This window comes from Fundulus heteroclitus, unplaced genomic scaffold, assembly GCF_011125445.2.
Source record: "Fundulus heteroclitus isolate FHET01 unplaced genomic scaffold, MU-UCD_Fhet_4.1 scaffold_82, whole genome shotgun sequence".
Classification (NCBI taxonomy): Eukaryota; Metazoa; Chordata; class Actinopteri; order Cyprinodontiformes; family Fundulidae; genus Fundulus; species Fundulus heteroclitus.
In genome coordinates this window covers 994,726-1,013,881 of record NW_023397274.1, presented here as the reverse complement: position 1 = coordinate 1,013,881, position 19,156 = coordinate 994,726, and the positions used below count along the sequence as shown (strand labels likewise).

Below are 19,156 nucleotides of genomic sequence, written 5' to 3'. Positions count from 1 at the left end.
ATGCGCATACGCTGCAATGAAACCTGCATAATTGCGCACCCATTAAATTCCAACCATCATTTCCGCATACCTCCAACTACGAGTGGTTTATATGTATTATATCGCGCACAAATAACACATTACTTAATTTCACACATGCTCACACATTCCTCTGTTTATAAACTCCCTGGTTTTCATTTCTCATCCGCTGGGTTCTTCAGTTGTCTTCCCTAATGTTGGCTTTGTTGTCAGATTTTCATCCAGATTTATTTTTCTTTCTTTCTTTCTTTCTTTCTTTCTTTCTTTCTTTCTTTCTTTCTTTCTTTCTTTCTTTCTTTCTTTCTTTCTTTCTTTCTTTCTATCTATCTATCTATCTATCTATCTATCTATCTATCTATCTATCTATCTATCTATCTATCTATCTATCTATCTATCTATCTATCTATCTATCTATCTATCTATCTATCTATCTAGTTCATCAGGTCACAGGAGGGGGTCTCAGTCAGAGTTGTCTCACGTCATTCACGAGTTGAAGCACCACCTCTGGTAGAGACGCATCTGTGCGCCTGTCTGCCTGTTGGACAGTCGGGACGGGATGCGGGACCGAGCTGCGGAGCTGCGGATCTTTTTCTCAAGGTTTTTGAGGGATTATTTTTTTTTTAATTTGATTTCCCCACCCCCTCAAACTATGAATCCACTCTCCATGGCGGCCGCTGTCTATGCAGGGCTAAACGGAGCACCGTTTCGGCCGGTGTGAGACCCCGATGAGCGCCGAGAGGACAGGATGCCCGCCAGCGGCGCCGACTCGCTGAAGCCCAGCGCCTTCATCCCGGTGTGCACGGCCGCCTGCCTCCTGGTCGGCTCCACGTCCATGTTCTTCGTCTTTACGTGAGTGCGATGAGGAGGGTTGGAGGGGGGGAAGTGTTAAAAAAAAAACGCACCGTTAGCGTGCTCCATCCATTCCTGCACAGCATTTCCAACCACGCAGCTGAATATGCTACAACGCATCCTTCTTTTTTTTATTATCCTACTTTAAATAGAGGATACAATAATTTCCATACAAGCTCATACATTGAGGATCAGAACCTTGAGAAATATTGTAAAAGTTGCCTCGTTTATTTTTGATTTCTTTGACTTTTGCACTGATTTCACTTTGATGGCAGAGCCCTAACATCTGGCCTGGTTGGCTGGCAGACTGACAGGAGGTCTGGGTGGCTGCCCGGTGCACCCAGAAGACTCAGAGTAAGCACATCTGAGGGGATAAGCCACCCACAACCAACCCCAGTGCACCAGCGAGCTTCTACAGCAAATGCAATTATGTGTCATAATAAAGTTAGCAGCTGGAAATAAGAAAGCGCTGGCTGGAAAGACAGCATCAGACATAAAAAGGTCTGAAAACGGTGGATTAGGTCATCCAATTTGAGACGATTTGTGAAAAAACGCCTTGTTTTGTTTGGGTTTATAAGCAAAATGGGGGTAAAATCACCTGAAACAGTCCATTGAGTTGTTTTTTTAAGGAGGATTTCAGTGCTGACTTACTGTGAACAACCCCGCTCACATCATTATCAGTTCTGCACCACTCTACTGACCCTCAACCTCTGGAGCTGGATCTGTCCTAGTTTCTCCTGTATTCTCCAGCCGTGCACCGTCTCCACTGCAGTCTGACACCAGATTGGGGGGGATTACAATCCTCTGGCAGATGCCATGTGATTCACCCATATATAGATAAAGAAAAAAAAAAACTAGTCTACATTGTTTTATTTATTTTGTTGATCAGTGTGTATCAACGCTTTGTCTCAAGGTGGGTTGGCAATTCTTAAGCTGGAGGCCTTTTTTTTTTTTTGGAGACTGTGGAGATTTAGAGACAGAGTTGTGCCAGAAAATGCTGAGAACCTCCCACCCCCTCCAACACCAACACCACCACTATCCTCCTTCTATGAACTCAATTTCTACTGAGAGAGAGAGAGAGAGAGAGAGAGAGAGAGAGAGAGAGAGAGAGAGAGAGAGAGAGAAGGAAAAAAAATCAATGACCTGCTCATGTGAGAGATTGAAAAGACTACTTAACTGGAGCGTCAGTGCTACAGCAGCAGATCCAGGACGCTTCAAATGATAAAACAAAGCAATGATTCTGCTTCTCCTGGGGACGAGGGTAAAACTTGCATTTGAGCTAAAATGGCTTTTATTTATTTAATTTCGGTTGATGAGCGCAATCCTGCTGAGCAGAGATGAAAATGCACCGATCCCCTGCTGTGTGGAAAACAGTGGCTGTAGATTGATGATGCAAACCGACTGACCTGTAGCTCCTTCTAGTTCCTTTACCCCTTATTGCTTGAAATCAAGCCTGAAATTATATTAATATTGACCTCCACCATAAATATTTTAATGTAGGAGAAAAATTCACATTAAATTAATGATCTCATTGCTGAAATACGTTTATATTTATTTCATTTTATAACTATTTAGTCAGGACATCAATTGTAAAAGTATATAATAAAAATGTACATACATGTATTATTTGTATATTATATATATATATATATATATATATATATATATATATATATATATATATATATATATATATATATATATATATATATATATACATACATAAATATATATATATACATATATATATATATATACTCAGACTTTCGGGCTGAGAATACACAGTGTACATGATATACACACATATATATTTTCTCTAATAATATTCACTAATATTCAATAAATTGGGATATTATCAACAAGCACATTATATAGAATAATTACAGAATTATGTTTTAAAGCCCTTAATTCTGTTAATAACAATTTTTCTTACATATAATGAAAACAAGACATTTAAGATTAGAGGATTACATCAAACTGAAAATTTTTTTTTAATACAGAAACGTGAGCTTAGTGAAAAGTATTTTTAATGCTTGCTTACATGTTGTTTTTTTCAAAAGGTACTTTTAATCTGACAAATGAGCCTCATTGGATCCCATATTAGACTTTACTGAATATGACTGTCTACTGTATATAGCTGCACTGTATTATATGTATATTTTCCTTACATTTTATGCCTTACAAATAGGTTACAACAAAACAAGACAGTGCTCCTCTAAGAATATAGGAATAAAAAGAAACAGAAAAACACAAACTGGATAGCAAAAATGAAACACGTGCAGTAATACAGAAACCAAGATTTTTGCAGCAGCAAAGCAAGTTAAAGCTGAGGTAAAAAGTTGTGTAGTTGTGTGGCAGTCTGGCTCAACAATTTTATGAAGAGGGAAGTTGCCCTCTCTTTACCTGAGTATTTCCAACCCAAATGTCTACATTAACATAATAGCAGCCTTCAAGCCACCCTTTAACTATCAGAAATAAGACCTACATATTGTACATTAAAATCAATCTGCCCTGTCTTTTCCCCCCTCTAATATTCATGCTGCTATTATTGTTAGCAGTTCTGTTTTAGCATTAGTAGTGGGAGCATGTAATGCCCATTTTTGTATTAAAGCTTTAAGTTTGGGAAAGTGAAAGAACAACGTTCAGCTTGACTTTTTTGTCCTCTACCCTCCGATAGCATGCAGCGGTGCGTTATTTCCTGCTTTTGTTCCTCTGTGACGTTAACTGTTGTTTGGAAAAAACTATTTAAATCTAGGTGTGGTTCACAGGCCAGACGTGGAAAAGCCTTGGAAAACCCGTAGCATGTCTTTTCAAATAGGGACATTTAGTTTGTAAAGTGGGAAAACTGAAGCAAATGAGAGATCAGTTTTTTTTGTTGTTGTTGTAAATCGCACGAGAGGTAAAGCAGATGAAACCGTGACAAGTGCTAATAACGTGGGAAACGTAAATATCTTCTCTGCATAATGGATTAGTCCAACACTGGTGTGGTACTCTATGATGTCTGCATTCAATTTATAAAGCTAGCCAACAATAGCTAATATTACCTCCATTAGCTAATGGTCAGAACAGACCATGTAAGTCTGTAAAGCCCCAGAGTGGATTAAAATCAGCAGCCATTTGTTGTATTAATATAAAAATACAAATGTTTTCCCTCCATCCAGAGTCTGCTATTTTCTTGGATAAATTAGATGATCGTCGGTGAAAGTGGAACATTTCACACTGCTGGAAGAAAACTCCATATTCGCAATGCTTTCTAGTTGAAATACAGTTTCTGTGTCGATCTGCAACTTAAATTGCATGCATCAAGGCAAGAACTTCACCCATAATCTATTTTGAATACATAATGTTTCTCCCGTATTTTGTTAATTTAATTCAATGCGAACATGGAGGAAAAAAAAAATCCAAACAACGTGCAGATTGTGCAAAAAAGAGTGTTATATTGCGAAAGTACCCGCTGCCGTCCAACACAGGACCTTTCACTTAGCAGGGATGAGCGTCTGCGGCTGTAAACATTACAGCGTTTCACAAAGGGACTCTGGGTCAACCTGAGCGGCCTCGCATGGTGGCGTCTGCTGTGCCACTGACCCACTGATGAAGGGATGAGGCCAGTGTGCAGATTGCAGAGCAGCTTACCGTTCGCCGTTGATTTATTAGAGCTCCGCCCGTGCCGTTTCATTAGGTAGGGCTTGTCCAGCTGCGTAATGAACTGCCTCTAGTCTGCGGTGCAGATGGTCTCAGACCAGTTTGTACAGGCAACTGCGCCGTAATCTGGCATCTATTTTTTTCTTCATTTAAACAGAAAGAAACTTGAAACAGGAAATTCAAATAGTGTATTCTTTTATGCTGTTTGGAGACTTTGTTGCAGGCTGTTGTAAATGTGAAGTATTTATATGCCATTAACTCATGTAGTAAGAGCAATGAAGTCCCACCATGTCTCTGAGAGGCTCCTTTATTATGAGCGAAGGCTGGGAAAAATTACAGATTATTAGGAGAAAATAAACGTATTGATGAAAATGGGATGAACCGTGCATGCTCTCCTTGTGTTTGGCATCCAGTGTGAGGACTCCACAATGCACAGGAAAAGAAGAAATGGTCTGTAATCCAAAATTTATAATCTAGGGATTACTGTGTTTGCAGCTGGCATGGCATCCGCAGCAGGCGCTCCTTTATAGAGGGGCTGAGATCCCATCCCCCCGCCGCCTAAAACAAGCCCCATGCAGGGTTTGGAGATTTCAGCGGCACTGGGATGAAGTGCAAACATCATGCGGATGAAAAGAGTCTACCTTGCATTTTGTCACCCTGATTTAATGCATTTTAGTTTACTAATATGTCTCCCATTTACTGCAAATATCTTTACAAGGCACGTTGAAAGGGCAGAACAGTCATCTCCAGCTCAAAGGTTATTTAAATGGCTAAGCAGTAGTATATTTGTTTAGTAAAAAGGTCATACAGACTGAAAGTATGTCATAAAAAGGTAACAGTGCAGAAACCCTAAATGCACGAGTGGCAGGTGTCATCCTGTTGGCTGGAGTAACGAGTCTCCCTGCAGAGTTTTGTACTACATGGAAAGATCACGGTCTTTTTTTGATTTTACAGACACAGAAAAAACCTCATTGCAATAATCTAAATGAGAAGCCGTGAAAGCATAAATGATCATCTCTAATTCATGTTTTCACACCAGCCTTCTGAATTTTTAATGTCTCTCAAGAGAAATAAAAAGGTTTTGAACCGCTTGTTTTGTGTGATTGCTTGGGGTCATGAATGATGAAACACAACGCCTTATTTCCTCAGACTTCACTGGCAAGCTGAATCTAAATGGCTAATTTATTGTCTGATTTGAGAACGCATGCTAATCTACAGATATTCAGTCTTTTTAAAGTTTAACTGAAGAAAATCGTCCCATAGCCCCTTCTTAACATCTTACAAAGTTCAGTTCTGATTCTCTAAAGAAGCAACACAGCTGGTTGTCATCTGATTAATGTGATAACATGTATTGTTTTTATTTATAATCTGGCCAAGAGGACGAATGCATAGCAGAAACAGGATTGGTCCAAAAACCAAACGCTGAGGGACTCCGCATAGAAAGCTGATGGAATCAAACTGTGGGTTTTGTCTCAATGGTAAAACTTGCATCTTGTACCGCCTATTTATTATTGTGAATAGAGTGAGTATTGCTGCGTTGGTAGATTCATTGTTTTGGTACAAATTTCTTGTCAGTTGTGGAAAATGCTAATTATTCTTAAAATAATCTCGAATAGCTTTTCCTGAATGTTCAATTCAGTGGAATGCAGTTTGGCCCAATTTTATTCAATATACTATATTTAATTCAATACATTTCTCATTTAGTGCAGAGTCACAACAAATGTCTTTTAAAGGTAATTTAGAAAATCCAGTCATAGGCAGAATCAAAGCCAATTAAGTACATTTAAATTAATGCATCCTTACAAAGCACTGCAGTCTAGCTCAGTTTATTACTCCATTTGGTAAAAGTTTTTTATTTATTTAAGGAAACCCAGTCAATTGAATTGAATCAGTCACTTTGCAGCAATCTCTCCTCTTCCTGAATGAGAGTGCAGTTGATTGCATGGGGTTGTTAATTTTGCGGCAATCCTTTATACTGAGCATGCATGTGGTGACAGTGGAGAGGAAAACTCATTACTGAATAGGAAGAAACCTCCAGCAGAACCAGGCTCAGTGTGAGCGGCCATATGCCTTCTGGGGATTTGAGGTGACAGTGCAGACAAAAAAACCCCACAAAAGCGCTGGTCGATTTCCCGCTCCATCTTCCCCTCATACGTGAACAAGAACCCAAGATCATCCGAAGACCATGGTCTCGGATTTGGAGGCACTGATTTTCATCCCGGCCGCTTCGCACTCAGCTGCGAACCGCTCCAGTGAGAGCTGTAGATCACGCCCTGATGAAGCCAATAGGACCACGTCATCCGCGAATAGCAGAGACGCAATCCTAAGGCCACCAAAACGGATCCCCTCAACACCTTGGCTGCGCCTAGAAATTCTGTCTATAAAAGTTATGAACAGAATCGGTGACAAAGGGCAACCTTGGCGGAGTTCCAATTTCATCGGAAACGAGTCCGACTTACTGTACCTGTCCGTTGTGGTGAAGAGAGAGCTGAGCCAAAAGGCGAAGCTTTCGATTTACTGGTCGATCTAAGTTCCTACCCTCATCTATGGTCACGAGCTTTGGGTCGTGACCGAAAGAACGAGATCCCGGATACAAGCGGCTGAAATGAGTTTTCTCCATAGTGTGTCTGGGCTCTCCCTTAGAGATAGGGTGAGGAGCTCAGTCATCCGGGGAGGACTCAGAGTAGAGCCGCTGCTCCTCCACGTCGAGAGGAGCCAGTTGAGGTGGCTCGGGCATCTGGTCAGGTTGCCTCCTGGACGCCTCCCTGGTGAGGTGTTCCGTACACGTCCCATCGGGAGGAGACCCAGGGGAAGACCCAGGACACGCTGGAGGGACTATGTCTCTCGGCTGGCCTGGGAACACCTTGGGATTCCTCCTGAGGAGCTGGCCCAAGTGGCTGGGGAGAGGGACGTCTGGGCCTCCCTACTAAAGCTGCTACCCCCGCGACCCGACCCCGGATAAGCGGAAGAGGATGGATGGATGGATGGATGAAGAAGCGCTGGTCGAGGATTACTTTTGTTTGTTAAACAAAAAGTTGCAGTAACTCCTCTAGTGGCTTCAATTAGAAGAGAAACACGTCTAAACATATAGGTTCTGACCCAGTAGTAACATCTACTCTATGAATAACAGATTACCCAGTGTATATAGGTTAATTAAAGCCAGTTTATATAATCCAGCAATTCTTTCCCTCTGTATATGACTGTAACCTGATTATACTGCCCTCACTCTAATCTCACACTGAAGAGATTCACTTGTTCAGTGGAACTGAGCACGCCCACACTCTTAGTGGGTTGATGCAAAAGATAAACCATAAACATTTCTAATTTTACACAAAGGCTATTTTAAATAGTGAACCTCCTGATCTGGTCCTTTCTACAATGCCGTCTATGAATCATCCATCTGTGCATCCAGACCTTCAGCTCTAATATGCCGGTAACATTCGGGTTCTTAGTACAAAGATATTCAGGTCTAACTTCACTGTGTGCCGGTTTCATCCGTCCATGCATCTGACGCTGTAGCATAATGTCATTTCTCCAGCTAGGCTTGGCTGCTGTGAATTTATTTGGGTTGGTTGAAAAATATAAGGCTTAAGGGCTCCAAGTAAGAGATGCCATGTGTAGCGTAAATTGCTGTGATTTGTATAGAAATGCAGCTCAAACGTCACAGCAAATGAGCCAACGATTTTGTGATTGAATCTTCTGAAACACTATGCAGACGCAGTGTCTGCACCAAAGAAGATTCACCCCCCTGAAACTCTGAAAGGTCAGAGGACTGGACTTTGCCATTTGAATAACTCTACTAACAAATATTTAACCACTAGTGGGTATTAATAGGGCATAAATCAGGGGTCGTATTTTTTTTTTATTTCTCCTTTCTATTTTTATTTTTTTTTTATTTCTCCTCACGTGGCGCCCCCTGTTGATGAGCTCTGGCGCCCAAAAGAGTAGGTATCGGTAACAGCAGTGCATCAAAAACAATACCCATACATAATGGTATGGCATTTCACAAAATGTGGTTTCTTCATATTTATACCCAAATTAAACACCCTTTTGAACAGCCAAACATATGTGACAAGATAAAAACCAGAGCAACAGGATCTTTTAAAAGTATGTTTTATAAAAAAACAAAAAACATATCCTTGAATTTTAAATTAAATGGTGGGATTCAATTTACAATTCAATGGTCTGGTCGAAATCCGTGTAGTAGTTTAGCTTTTTATATAAAGTAGTAATAAAAGAAAAGCAACAATTGAATTGCTGTTCAAGACTGAGCACTTCTCCTGCTCTAGTGTGAGATCTTGTTAGAGCGTTTCATATGTTCTTCCCAATTTTTATTCCCTTTATATCATCTAATGATATTACCATCTAATGTAGAACAGATTCCTGGATCAATGTGTGCTTCTGTGCTTTTTGGCTCTCTTGTTGTGTCTCTGTTCTGTCTTCTGTAACCCCCAGTCGGTCGAGGCAGATGACCATCCTGAGCCCGGTTCTGCCGGAGGTTTTTCCTTCCCGTTAATGGGTGGTTTTTCTTCCCACTGTCGCTTCATGCTTGCTCAGTATGAGGGATTGCAGCAAAGCCATGAACAATGCAGACGACTCTCCCTGTGGCTCTACGCTTCCCCAGGAGTGAATGCTGCTTGTCGGGACTTTGATGCAATCAACTGGTTCCCTTATATAGGACATTTTTGACCAATCTGTATAATATGATTGAATTTGACTTTGTAAAGTGCCTTGAGATGACATGTTTCATGAATTGGCGCTATATAAATAAAATTGAATTGAATTGAATTAATAGTCTGAGGTATTGTGTTAATATGATCTTACTTATAATTTTAAAATAATTCAATCACTTGTTTTGTGTCACCTGTAAAACACAATTTTTAGCTTAAGCTGTTTTCAGAAACAAATGGGACCTTGACTTTGGAAATGTCACATTTTAAAACTTAAGGGATCTTCCAACACCTATAAAAGACACACACACACACACACACACACACACACACACACACACACACACACACACACAAAAACAAAGAGAAAAAGATAAAACTCAGAACCAAAGCAGATGAAGACAGCCAGCAGAGAACACGACCTGAATACCAACATTCCCGGGCTGTGATCTTAGGCGGCCTCGGGCAGCTCCGTTTTTAAATCCAAGCAGGATGCTGCAGCCGACCCTCTGCATTCTCAGTCCTCACCAGTTCAGTCCTTGCTGGGTTGTGGGTGCAGGTGCCTGTCTCTAATGGGAAATGGACAAAAGGCAGGATGCACACCGGATAGATCACCAGTTCATTACATCCGGGTTAAAATCAAACACGGTCGCACAACCGCTGCCTGTTTAGGTCCGATTGTGAGCTAATATAAAGTGAGAACTTTGCTTTTTGTGGATAAAGAAGTTCAATCTTGCACACAGTGTGATCTAAATAAAAATAAAATAAAAGAGAAGTTTATTTTTATTGGCGCACAGTTTTAAGACAGCAGGGCACAGCAGGAGTTTTGAGGCGTCATCCTGATGATTTTCAGCAAGATGACGGTAAAACAACCATTTACAACTTTTCTGACATTTTCTGTCATTCTGAATAAAAATGAGTTGGAAATTGATGTAAAAAGGAATGGAGAAAACCTTTGATGATTTCTAGATATTTTCCGTAGGGTCTATGGGAAATCATTGAAAGCAAGAGCCAATTAAAACAGTCTGCACCATTTACAAATATACATTATGTTTGTAAATAATAAAGTTAAAAAAATCATAATTTCAAGGTCAAGCAAAATATAAATCATTACCCATGTCCACCCATCTGAAAAAAAAAGAAAAGAAAGTCCCACTCAAAAATTCAACATTTTCTGATCCCTGCTTCATCTGAAAAAGTCTCATTCAACAAGTAACTTCAACGTTTGGAGTCGAGCTTTGGCCTTTTCAGGCAGTGGCCTCCTTCCAGGCCTCATCAACATCCTCCATGAGAAATGTGACCTCAATAGCCCCGAGTTTCTAAAAATCCTCTCGTGCATCTGCAGAATGCATGTAGGGTGTGTGGCCTTCATAGCCCCCTGTAGATAGCAGTCCGTTATCTGTGCCTGATTATGGAATATTATAAATACAGTCGAGTATACCTGTATGAAAACTGTTTGTTTTAGCCAAGATTATAGCCATTTTTTTCCTCACCAGCTATATTTAATGACCCAGTGAAGAGTCCATCCCGTTTAATTAAAATGTAAACTTTATTCCTATAAATTGCTGTTAATTCCCACAAACGATTTAAAGCCGAAGCATTTTGTAACCCCTAATGAAAACTAATCAAGTCTTTGATAAAAGAAAAAAAAAAAAAAAAAAGCTAGCCCCCATTGAGGCAGACGGCGTCTTCACTTGCAGCTTGCAGAGACCTCCTTATTTAATCCCTTGCTGCTGCTGGTACTGGTGAACACACACTAATACACGCTTATCTCTCACTGTGAACAATTACTTTTTTGATCCACAGTTCCCTTCAGAATAAACAGGATGGAGATGAGCCCTTAAAGTCCTTAGTGTTGCCTAGATTTTTGCATCCTCTGAGGAACGGACTGAAACCCTTTTTCTCCAACACGAGTGCAGAAAACAGCTTCTCTTCTTTCCTTTTTGTGTTTATATGTGTGTGTATATTCAGATGCCCGTGGCTGGCCGTGACCATCTGCCCCGCTGTCCCACCATGCTGTGCTGTTCTTTTTCTTTTCGTGCTCGCCAACTTCACCATGGCCACCTTCATGGATGCCGGGGTTCTCCCCGTGGGTCAGTAATCAAACCCCTGCTACTTTTTCAAGCTTTTCCTTCTTTTAGCTACAGGCGTTAATTTGCCAGGTTTTTACGTGCGTTTTTCTTTTTCTTTTCTTCTTTTCAGCCGGCGAGGACGAAGACAAGGAGGACGAGTTCCGCGCTCCGTTGTACAAGAACGTGGAGGTGAAGGGCGTCCAGGTGAGGATGAAGTGGTGCGCGTCGTGCCACTTCTACAGACCCCCCCGCTGCTCCCACTGCAGCGTCTGTGATCGCTGCGTGGAGGTGAGTGCACACTGAAAGACGATTCAACATGGACAGTGACACAAAGAAAAAAAAAAACACGGGACCACAGATTAGGATTAGTGAAAGTAATTAGAGGGTTTAAAAAAAAAAAAAGTAGATTTTTGCTGGATGAGTGACAGGCAAGAGGGTGAGATCTTGTTAATCTCAGATCCTTTATCTCTGTGGAAAGACTATGTGAAAAACCAAAACTGTATTTAAAAAGTAGAGTGGATATCCAACGAGGTCCGAGCGATTGTTCTGGGATTAACCGTGACAGATTTTCCGACTCTTTCCTCAGGATTTTGACCATCACTGTCCGTGGGTGAACAACTGCATCGGGAGACGAAACTATCGCTACTTCTTCCTGTTCCTCTTGTCTCTCACCGTTCACATGGTCGCTGTCTTCACCTTCGGCCTCATATACGTCCTGCATCACATGGATGACCTGTGGAAGCTGCACTGCCTCGTCACGTATCCTTGCGACAAGTCTCTCCTCCTCTCTCCCGGTGCTTACGTCTGTGTTTTTAGGGCTAGTTGCTAATTTAACGCCGGTTCTCCTTAACGGCTTGAACTGCAGTTTGGTGGTGATCAGTATATCAGGCTTGTTTCTGATACCGGTCCTGGGGCTCACTGGTTTCCACTTGTACCTGGTGTCCAGAGGTCGGACCACCAACGAACAAGTGAGGGCTTTTTGATCATTCATCTTGTATCATTCAGGAGTATCCAGTGGCATTTTATGTGATAGACCAACACATAATTGTCAAGTAAAAGGAAAATTATTCATATGTATTTTTTTGCAAGCATGTGTCCATCTCTGCCTACTTCACTCTGACAGCTTTAAATAAATTCCAGTACAAACAATTGCCTCCAGAAGTCACTTAACCTGTGAATAATACCCCCTGTGCTTTAATTTCAGTATTGATCCAAATATTGTGTGAAGGCCTCGGAGGTTTGTTAGAGAGCACAGCAGAGACATTTAAAGCAGGTTTACTACAATAAACAACACCCCAAGCTTTAGAGAACTATCATCTGGACCAGGGGTGTCAAACTCATTTTGGTTTAGGGGCCGCATTAAACTTAATCTGATCTCAAGAGGGCCACATGAGTAAACTCATTGCAAGATTAAATAGAACTAATAAATGTGGACTTGTTGATTTTTATATTAAATTAATTTCACTTTTACACAATATATCATGAATAACCTCAGCGTTTTTAAGAAAAGTATGTGCAATTTCAACAATACTTTTACTCAGTTAAACATTTACTTGTGCATAAGAACGGATCACAGTGATTGTACATTGTTGAAAAACATTTATTCAAATTTTTTGGAACTTAAAAACACTGTCCTATATGACAAAATACATCAAACAGATAAAAATTAAGAAATGATTTAAATTGTTCCACACCTGAAGCTTAGTCTGCTAATTAAAACACAGCGCCCCTCGTGGACAATATAGGAACTGCAGATTTTCAATTAAACAAAGTACATGTTTTTTTCAATAATTGTTTTATCATTCTCTTCCTTTTATCTCCTCTTTCTTTCACCTTTTCTTTTTTTTCTTGTTCCTTCTTTCCTCTTCTACTTTCCCACTGTAGTGTCCATATCATTTCAGATATTCCCCGCATGAATCATAATAAAACTATTCACTTTCATAAATTAAGCAGAGCACTATGGCAAAAGCTGTACTGCTCCACTTGTGAAAGTCAAATCTGATGAGCTCTTTTTGGCATTTAGACAACAGTTCTTATTGTCACATTGCCAGACAGGACAGTGGGAAAAAAACAAAAAAACAAAAAAACAATTTTTTTTTTTTTTTTTTAATAATGATAATGCATTTAGCCACCGGGCCGGACTAAATTGTTCGACGGGCAGGATCCGGCCCGCGGGCCGTATGTTTGACACCCCTGATCTGGACATTGAAGGAGCACGTCACGGCTGCAAATCTAACAAGAGACAAAAATATTCAGAAATGCAGCCAAGAGGTCTGGTACTTCTGCAGAAGCAGCAAATATTCCACCGTTTGGGGTGGGGGGAATCTGTGTCTCAGTCTTTATGAGAGAGCGATCTGGTCAGATGGGACCAGAATTTGAACTTTCAAGCCCACATGCACGTCACTATGTGTGCATTTCACGTCCCTGTGAACACGATGCCCCCACGGTGAAACACAGCGGCGGCTGCATCAAGCTGTGGGTCACGGGTGTTGGTAAGAGTCGGTGAGAAGGTGAAGACAGGATAAGGCTGAGGACAACCTGCTGGACGTTACTGAGATTATTTCAGAGACTCACCTTCCACCAGGACAGCAAAAATGTTTTAGATCAAAGCATACACATTTTAGAATGGCCCAGTCAAAGTCCAGACCAAGATCCCATACAGAATCTGTGCTAAATGCGTAAGCTGGTGGACACATACCCGAGAAGACTGGCTGCTTTAAATGCAGCTAAAGAGAGATCTGCAAAGTATACTTAGGGGGCCTACACTGCAAAAACGGATCTAAAAACAAGTAAAATATTCTTAAAGTTAGTCTATTCATCCTTGATTTGAGCCAGTAGATAAGATTATCTGTCAATGGAATGAGTATCTTTGCTCCTAAAATAAGATAATTAGACATCCTGCACTTGAAATAAGACGATGGAGAGGAATTGTTCCTATTTTAAGTGGAAAAATCTCATTCCATTGGCAAATCATCGCATTTACCTGCTCAAATCAAGGACACATACACTCATTTAAAGAAAATTTCACTTATTTTTAGTTCTGTTTTTGCAGCGTAAAACAACTGTGCATCACACGTTTCCCATTATAATCCACAGTAATGCAATACCCCATGTTGGTTTATCATATAAAATCATAATAAAAAGTGTTTAGGGTTGTTGTTGTGACATGACGACATTTCAAACTCTTCAGAGGCCGTGAATACTTCTGCAAGGTGCCGTACGCGTTTCGTGACGGCGTAGCGCCTAAACGTCTCCCTGCGTGTCCCCACAGGTAACTGGGAAGTTCCAGGGAGGAATAAACCCTTTTACACGCGGCTGTTGCAGCAACATGGAGTATCTTGTCTGCAGCCCCTTGTCGCCGACGTACGAAACATTTCTTTCTTGTCCGGTCTGCGTCTTTGTCGCCGGCCCCGTGCCTCACTCACCCACGTCTCTGGTTTCTCTTTCTGTGTGCCGGCAAACCAGCTACACCTCAAGGCCCTGCCAGAAAACGGCCGTCCACGTGCGCCCTCCGTTCCTGAGGCCAGAGGTCGACAGGCAGATGCCGGGGAAAGTCAGGGGCAACGGGATCCAAACTCTAGCGACACAAAATAAGGTATGCACGAGCGGTTACGTATTTCAGGCACACCGCGGAAGGACTGTGACCTCGGCTGTCAAGAGATCCGAGTTGTATCCCTCACATCTCTGTGTCTGTTTGTCTCTCTCTCTCTCTCCAGCAATCCTCGGCTGGAGCTGTCGAGCTGTCAGACATCAAACAGCTGAGAAACCCGCCGCCGCTGCCTCCGAAACCAGACCGCGGTCTGCTGAAGAGCCAAGTCGCTGTCATGGATGGTGCGCTGGAATTACAAACACATGATAAGATGCAGCTCTCCAGATAGCTTTCTTTAGAGGTTCATTGACTTGCAGAGGTTTGCAGAAGCATTCGTACGTGCAGAGCAGAAACCGCCGTGTGTTTCATCGAAATGTCACGCGACGGAGCGGACTAACAAAAAGTAGTGAGCGATTTTAAAGTGGAAGGAAACGGATAAATGGTTTCCCAATGTTTGCACAAGTAAAACTGTGGACCGCGTGGCCCGTAGCCCGTTATTCTGATACGCCTAAATAAAATCCAGGTGTAAACAGAGTCAGGATGTTAGCAGATCCTCTGGCAGGTTGTCCTCCGGCGTAGATCCTCCCATTGGTTAGCATCCCTCTCCCTGCTGAGGAAGACGACTCCCACAGCATGAGGCTGCCAGTGTCGTGTTTCTCTGTGGGTTAGGTGTGGAGTGTTTTGTTCTATATGTAGTGTTTTGCGGGTTGGCCGGAGCTATTTTCTTCCACACGGGCTTCAGGTTTCACTCTGCATCTTTTCAGTAACTTAACTCCTGCTTTAAAATCCGAAGGAAAGAAAGATTTATGGGTCCAATAGGAAGCAAGTAGTAATTTCACCTGCTTTTAATAGTATTAAGATGCAAACCCATCCATGCATCCATTACCTATGCACGATTATCCCTGCTGGGGTCGTGAGGGTTGCTGCTGCCTATCTCCAGCTGTCAATGGGCGACAGGCGGGGTTCACCCTGGACAGGTCACCAAGATGCAAACCTTACTGCTAAAATCTTGTTAAAAATGCTTTTGCAGAGTTTTTGTTATATTTGCAGATTCATGCTATTAATCCTAAAAGGATTTTTGTTTTCTAGATGTGGGACATTACACCAAATCCATCATTCCTGTTTCTATCCCGACCGTGCCACAGCTACGGCCCGTTCTGGAGGCCATCTCCAGGGGATCCTCACCCATTCCTCCAGAGCAGGTGACTTTGTTTTCTATTAGTTTTTTTCCTTCCTGTTTCTAGATGAGAAAATAATGCTTGGTACGCTGATCGTGCGTTTACCGGGTGCTTGACAGACGGCGCTGCCTGTTTTGTGTTGTGATTCTCAGCTGCTGAAGGCATCGGAGCAGCAAGTCACCAGCAAAGGTCCCGACCTCTGCTCCGACTCCAGAGAAAGCCCCGTGAGAGGCAGCGTGTCCGTCCAAGCTGCCCTCCAGCCCTGTACGGTCTCCAGCTCCCTGCAACTCAACTCGCTGACGCTCAGCTCTCGCGGCCTCACCCTTAAACACGGCAGCCGCAATGGAAGCAAGACCCAGCTTCTTTCGATGAACCCCGACGGGCTGGGATCCAACTCGCCTGCTGGGATCCTCACTGGTTCTAGTTTGCTGGCCGGCCAGTGCAGCAGCAGCGGCGGTAGCAGCAGCAACAAACCCTCCTATGATAGCCTTGTCAACCCTGCAGACCCTCAGCTCATGGCCCACAGAGGGGCTCCTGCAGTCAGCTATCACACTCACTTCATGGCCCTGGGCTCAGACGGCGCCGTGCAGCGTCCGCCCCCTCACTCCTACAGCCCTGTGTTCATGGGAGTCGCCAGACAGTCTCCGCAACCCCGAGAATCCGCTTCCAGGGATCCCTCGCCGTCTTTGCCGGGTTTCCTTCAGAGAGACTCCTCTCCCGCCTATCACGGACTCATCACGAGAGACCTCCAGTCCCAGAGCGTAGCGTCACGGGACGTGCCCCCTCCGGGTCTGGTGATGCGAGACGTGACCTCTCAGGGCCTTCAGGACAACCTTAGGGATCTCTATCCGCACGACGCGGCGCTCCCGATGTCTGCGGCCGCGCGCTACGACAACTTCTCGAAAACAATCATGGCCTCCATCCAGGAGAGGCGGGAGCAGGAGGAGAGGGAGAGGATGGTCCGCGTCGGCGCCAGATCCCAGGTGCTCTACGGCCCGGACGTCGGGATCTACGACATCCCCAGCAGGAGGAGTCTGCCGCCGGACAACGGTCGACCGCCGGGTTCCCGCGGGCCGACACCCCCGGCCTACGGCTCCAGGGAGTTCCTGATGAGCACGGGCATTTTGGGGTACGGCATGAGGACCTCGCCTCTCTCCTGCTCCTCCACCTCGTCTCTCACCCGCGGCCCGAAGACCTCCAGCTCCCCTCTGCAGAGCAGCAGCAGCAGCCTGCAAAGCAAGGGGCGCTCCTCTTCCCCCGCCTACTGTCCTGCCGAGAGACACGCCCAGGCCCCGCCGTCCACCACCACTCTGCCCCGTCTGGCTTCCAGCGCCTACCCCGCGCCCCCGTACACGTCCTACGCCACGGCGAAGCGCTCCTCGCTCCCGTTCCCCTCTGAGGGGAAGGAGTCTGTCACCCTGGGAGCCCTGAAATAAAAACAGATTCCAGGTCTCTGACGGCGCGAGTGAATCATCTATGCAGTGTTAGTCTCAGTTTCCTCAACTCCACAATCTTTTGTAAATAAGAGGCCATTTGTGGCTCTCTTGTGTGGGAGAATGTGTGGAAATCAGAACGCAAGCAGGGATGAACTTGGCAGTATTTATGCGACGGAAGAAGAAGAAGTGTGACTCTCAGGATATCTGTGCCTCCTCCTTTATAGGCGAACAGGAAGCACTAATTACTAAATCAATGCAGAAGAGCTAAATAACAGATACTGATTGAAAATTATCTGTTTGTTTGAGTTTTGATATTGTAAACCATTTGTCAAACCATATCATCCAATTTGTCTTATACCCTCCCCAAAAAAAAAAACGGTCAATATACATTTTGTAGTTATTTCTACAAATAAACTTATTTTGTAATTTCCTTTTTTTTTGTTTTGGTGTTATTTGGGGATGTGGATCAAGATTTTCCTCCCTGATTTCCCTTCAAGGCAAGGCGGGATCAAAAGGCGAAATAAAAATGGATCAAAGGGATTTAAGGTTGATACCAGAAATTTACTCCCTGTAAAAGATGCAACCCTTTTTTTTCTCAGATTTATTAGTTCAACCGATTATATGCAGGTATAAACACAGAGGGAATGTCCAGCTGAAGGAGATGGTTTCTGTCCCCCAGAGATGAGCATGTTCTGGAAGTCAGTCCCCGAGCAACGGCAAAAGATCTGGTGAAGATGAAAGCTGTAAAAAGATGTAAAAAGTGTATTATCCACGAAAAAAAAAAAAAAAAATAATAATAAAAATAAATCTTCTACCAACATAGGTTGAACGGCCACTCAGAGAGGAAGAAGCCATCAGTTCAAAAGTAACATAAAAAAGGAACATTCAAGTTTACAACAAACTGGACAAATACTTTATTACAACAAATTTATTTCGACAGACATGCTCTGTGGTCTGAAAAAAAAAAGTAAGTGTTTGGCTGTAACATCCATCATTTGCAGGCCTCAGAACACCGTCACAAATGTGAAGTATGGATGCAGCACGATAATGTTGTGGGGATGTTTTGCCGCAGGTTGGGCCGGTGCACTTTCCAAAATAGATGGCCTCATGAGGGAAGATTAAAGCCACATCTCAAGATATCAGCCAAGATATTAAAGCTCTGGCACAAATGAATGTTCAGCAGGGAAAATTGTCCTAATCCCACCAGCAAAATAGTTACAAAGGGGATTAAGGACACCAAAGTCCGTTTTGTGGCGGCCGTCACAAAGCCCTGACTTCACTCCCGCTGGAAATTTGCGCTCAGAGCCTCGACGGTGTGTGTGAGCAATGCGGCCTAAACAGCCACATCATCATTTGTCAGGAGTGATGGGCTTTAATTTCAGCAAACAACTGTAAAAATTGCTTCTGGAAGGAAATTCAAAATGTTTGAGGCAAGGCATTCAAGTTTAAAGGCTATTCTACCAAATATTAAGGAAATGTACCAGTATATAACTTTCTACTCTTTCATTTTAGCAGATGGAAATGACTTTGGTAATCCTCGGTGCCCTAAAACAGGAGAGTTTTAGTCTGATTTAATGTAAATAATGAGGGAAAAAAGCAACATATTTTTACATAGAGTAGGTAAATATCTGGTTTTAACTGTATATAGGAACACAAAATATTTTTTAAATGTTTCCTTCAGTACTATGTAAATGCTATTTTC

At 42.9% G+C, this 19,156-nt stretch overlaps 1 protein-coding gene across 1 annotated transcript; it reads left to right on the top strand.

The window, feature by feature from the left end:
- The first annotated feature begins 503 nt into the window (after positions 1-503).
- Positions 504-17,884, top strand: zdhhc8a (zinc finger DHHC-type palmitoyltransferase 8a). Its single transcript, XM_012869182.3, has 11 exons — positions 504-615; positions 705-867; positions 11,151-11,272; positions 11,382-11,539; positions 11,838-12,010; positions 12,117-12,219; positions 14,523-14,614; positions 14,717-14,846; positions 14,968-15,082; positions 15,930-16,042; positions 16,171-17,884. The coding sequence occupies exons 2-11, from the start codon at positions 764-766 to the stop codon at positions 17,452-17,454; spliced, it is 2,394 nt and encodes a 797-aa protein (XP_012724636.2). The 5' UTR covers positions 504-615; positions 705-763; the 3' UTR covers positions 17,455-17,884.
- Positions 17,885-19,156: the final 1,272 nt, after the last annotated feature.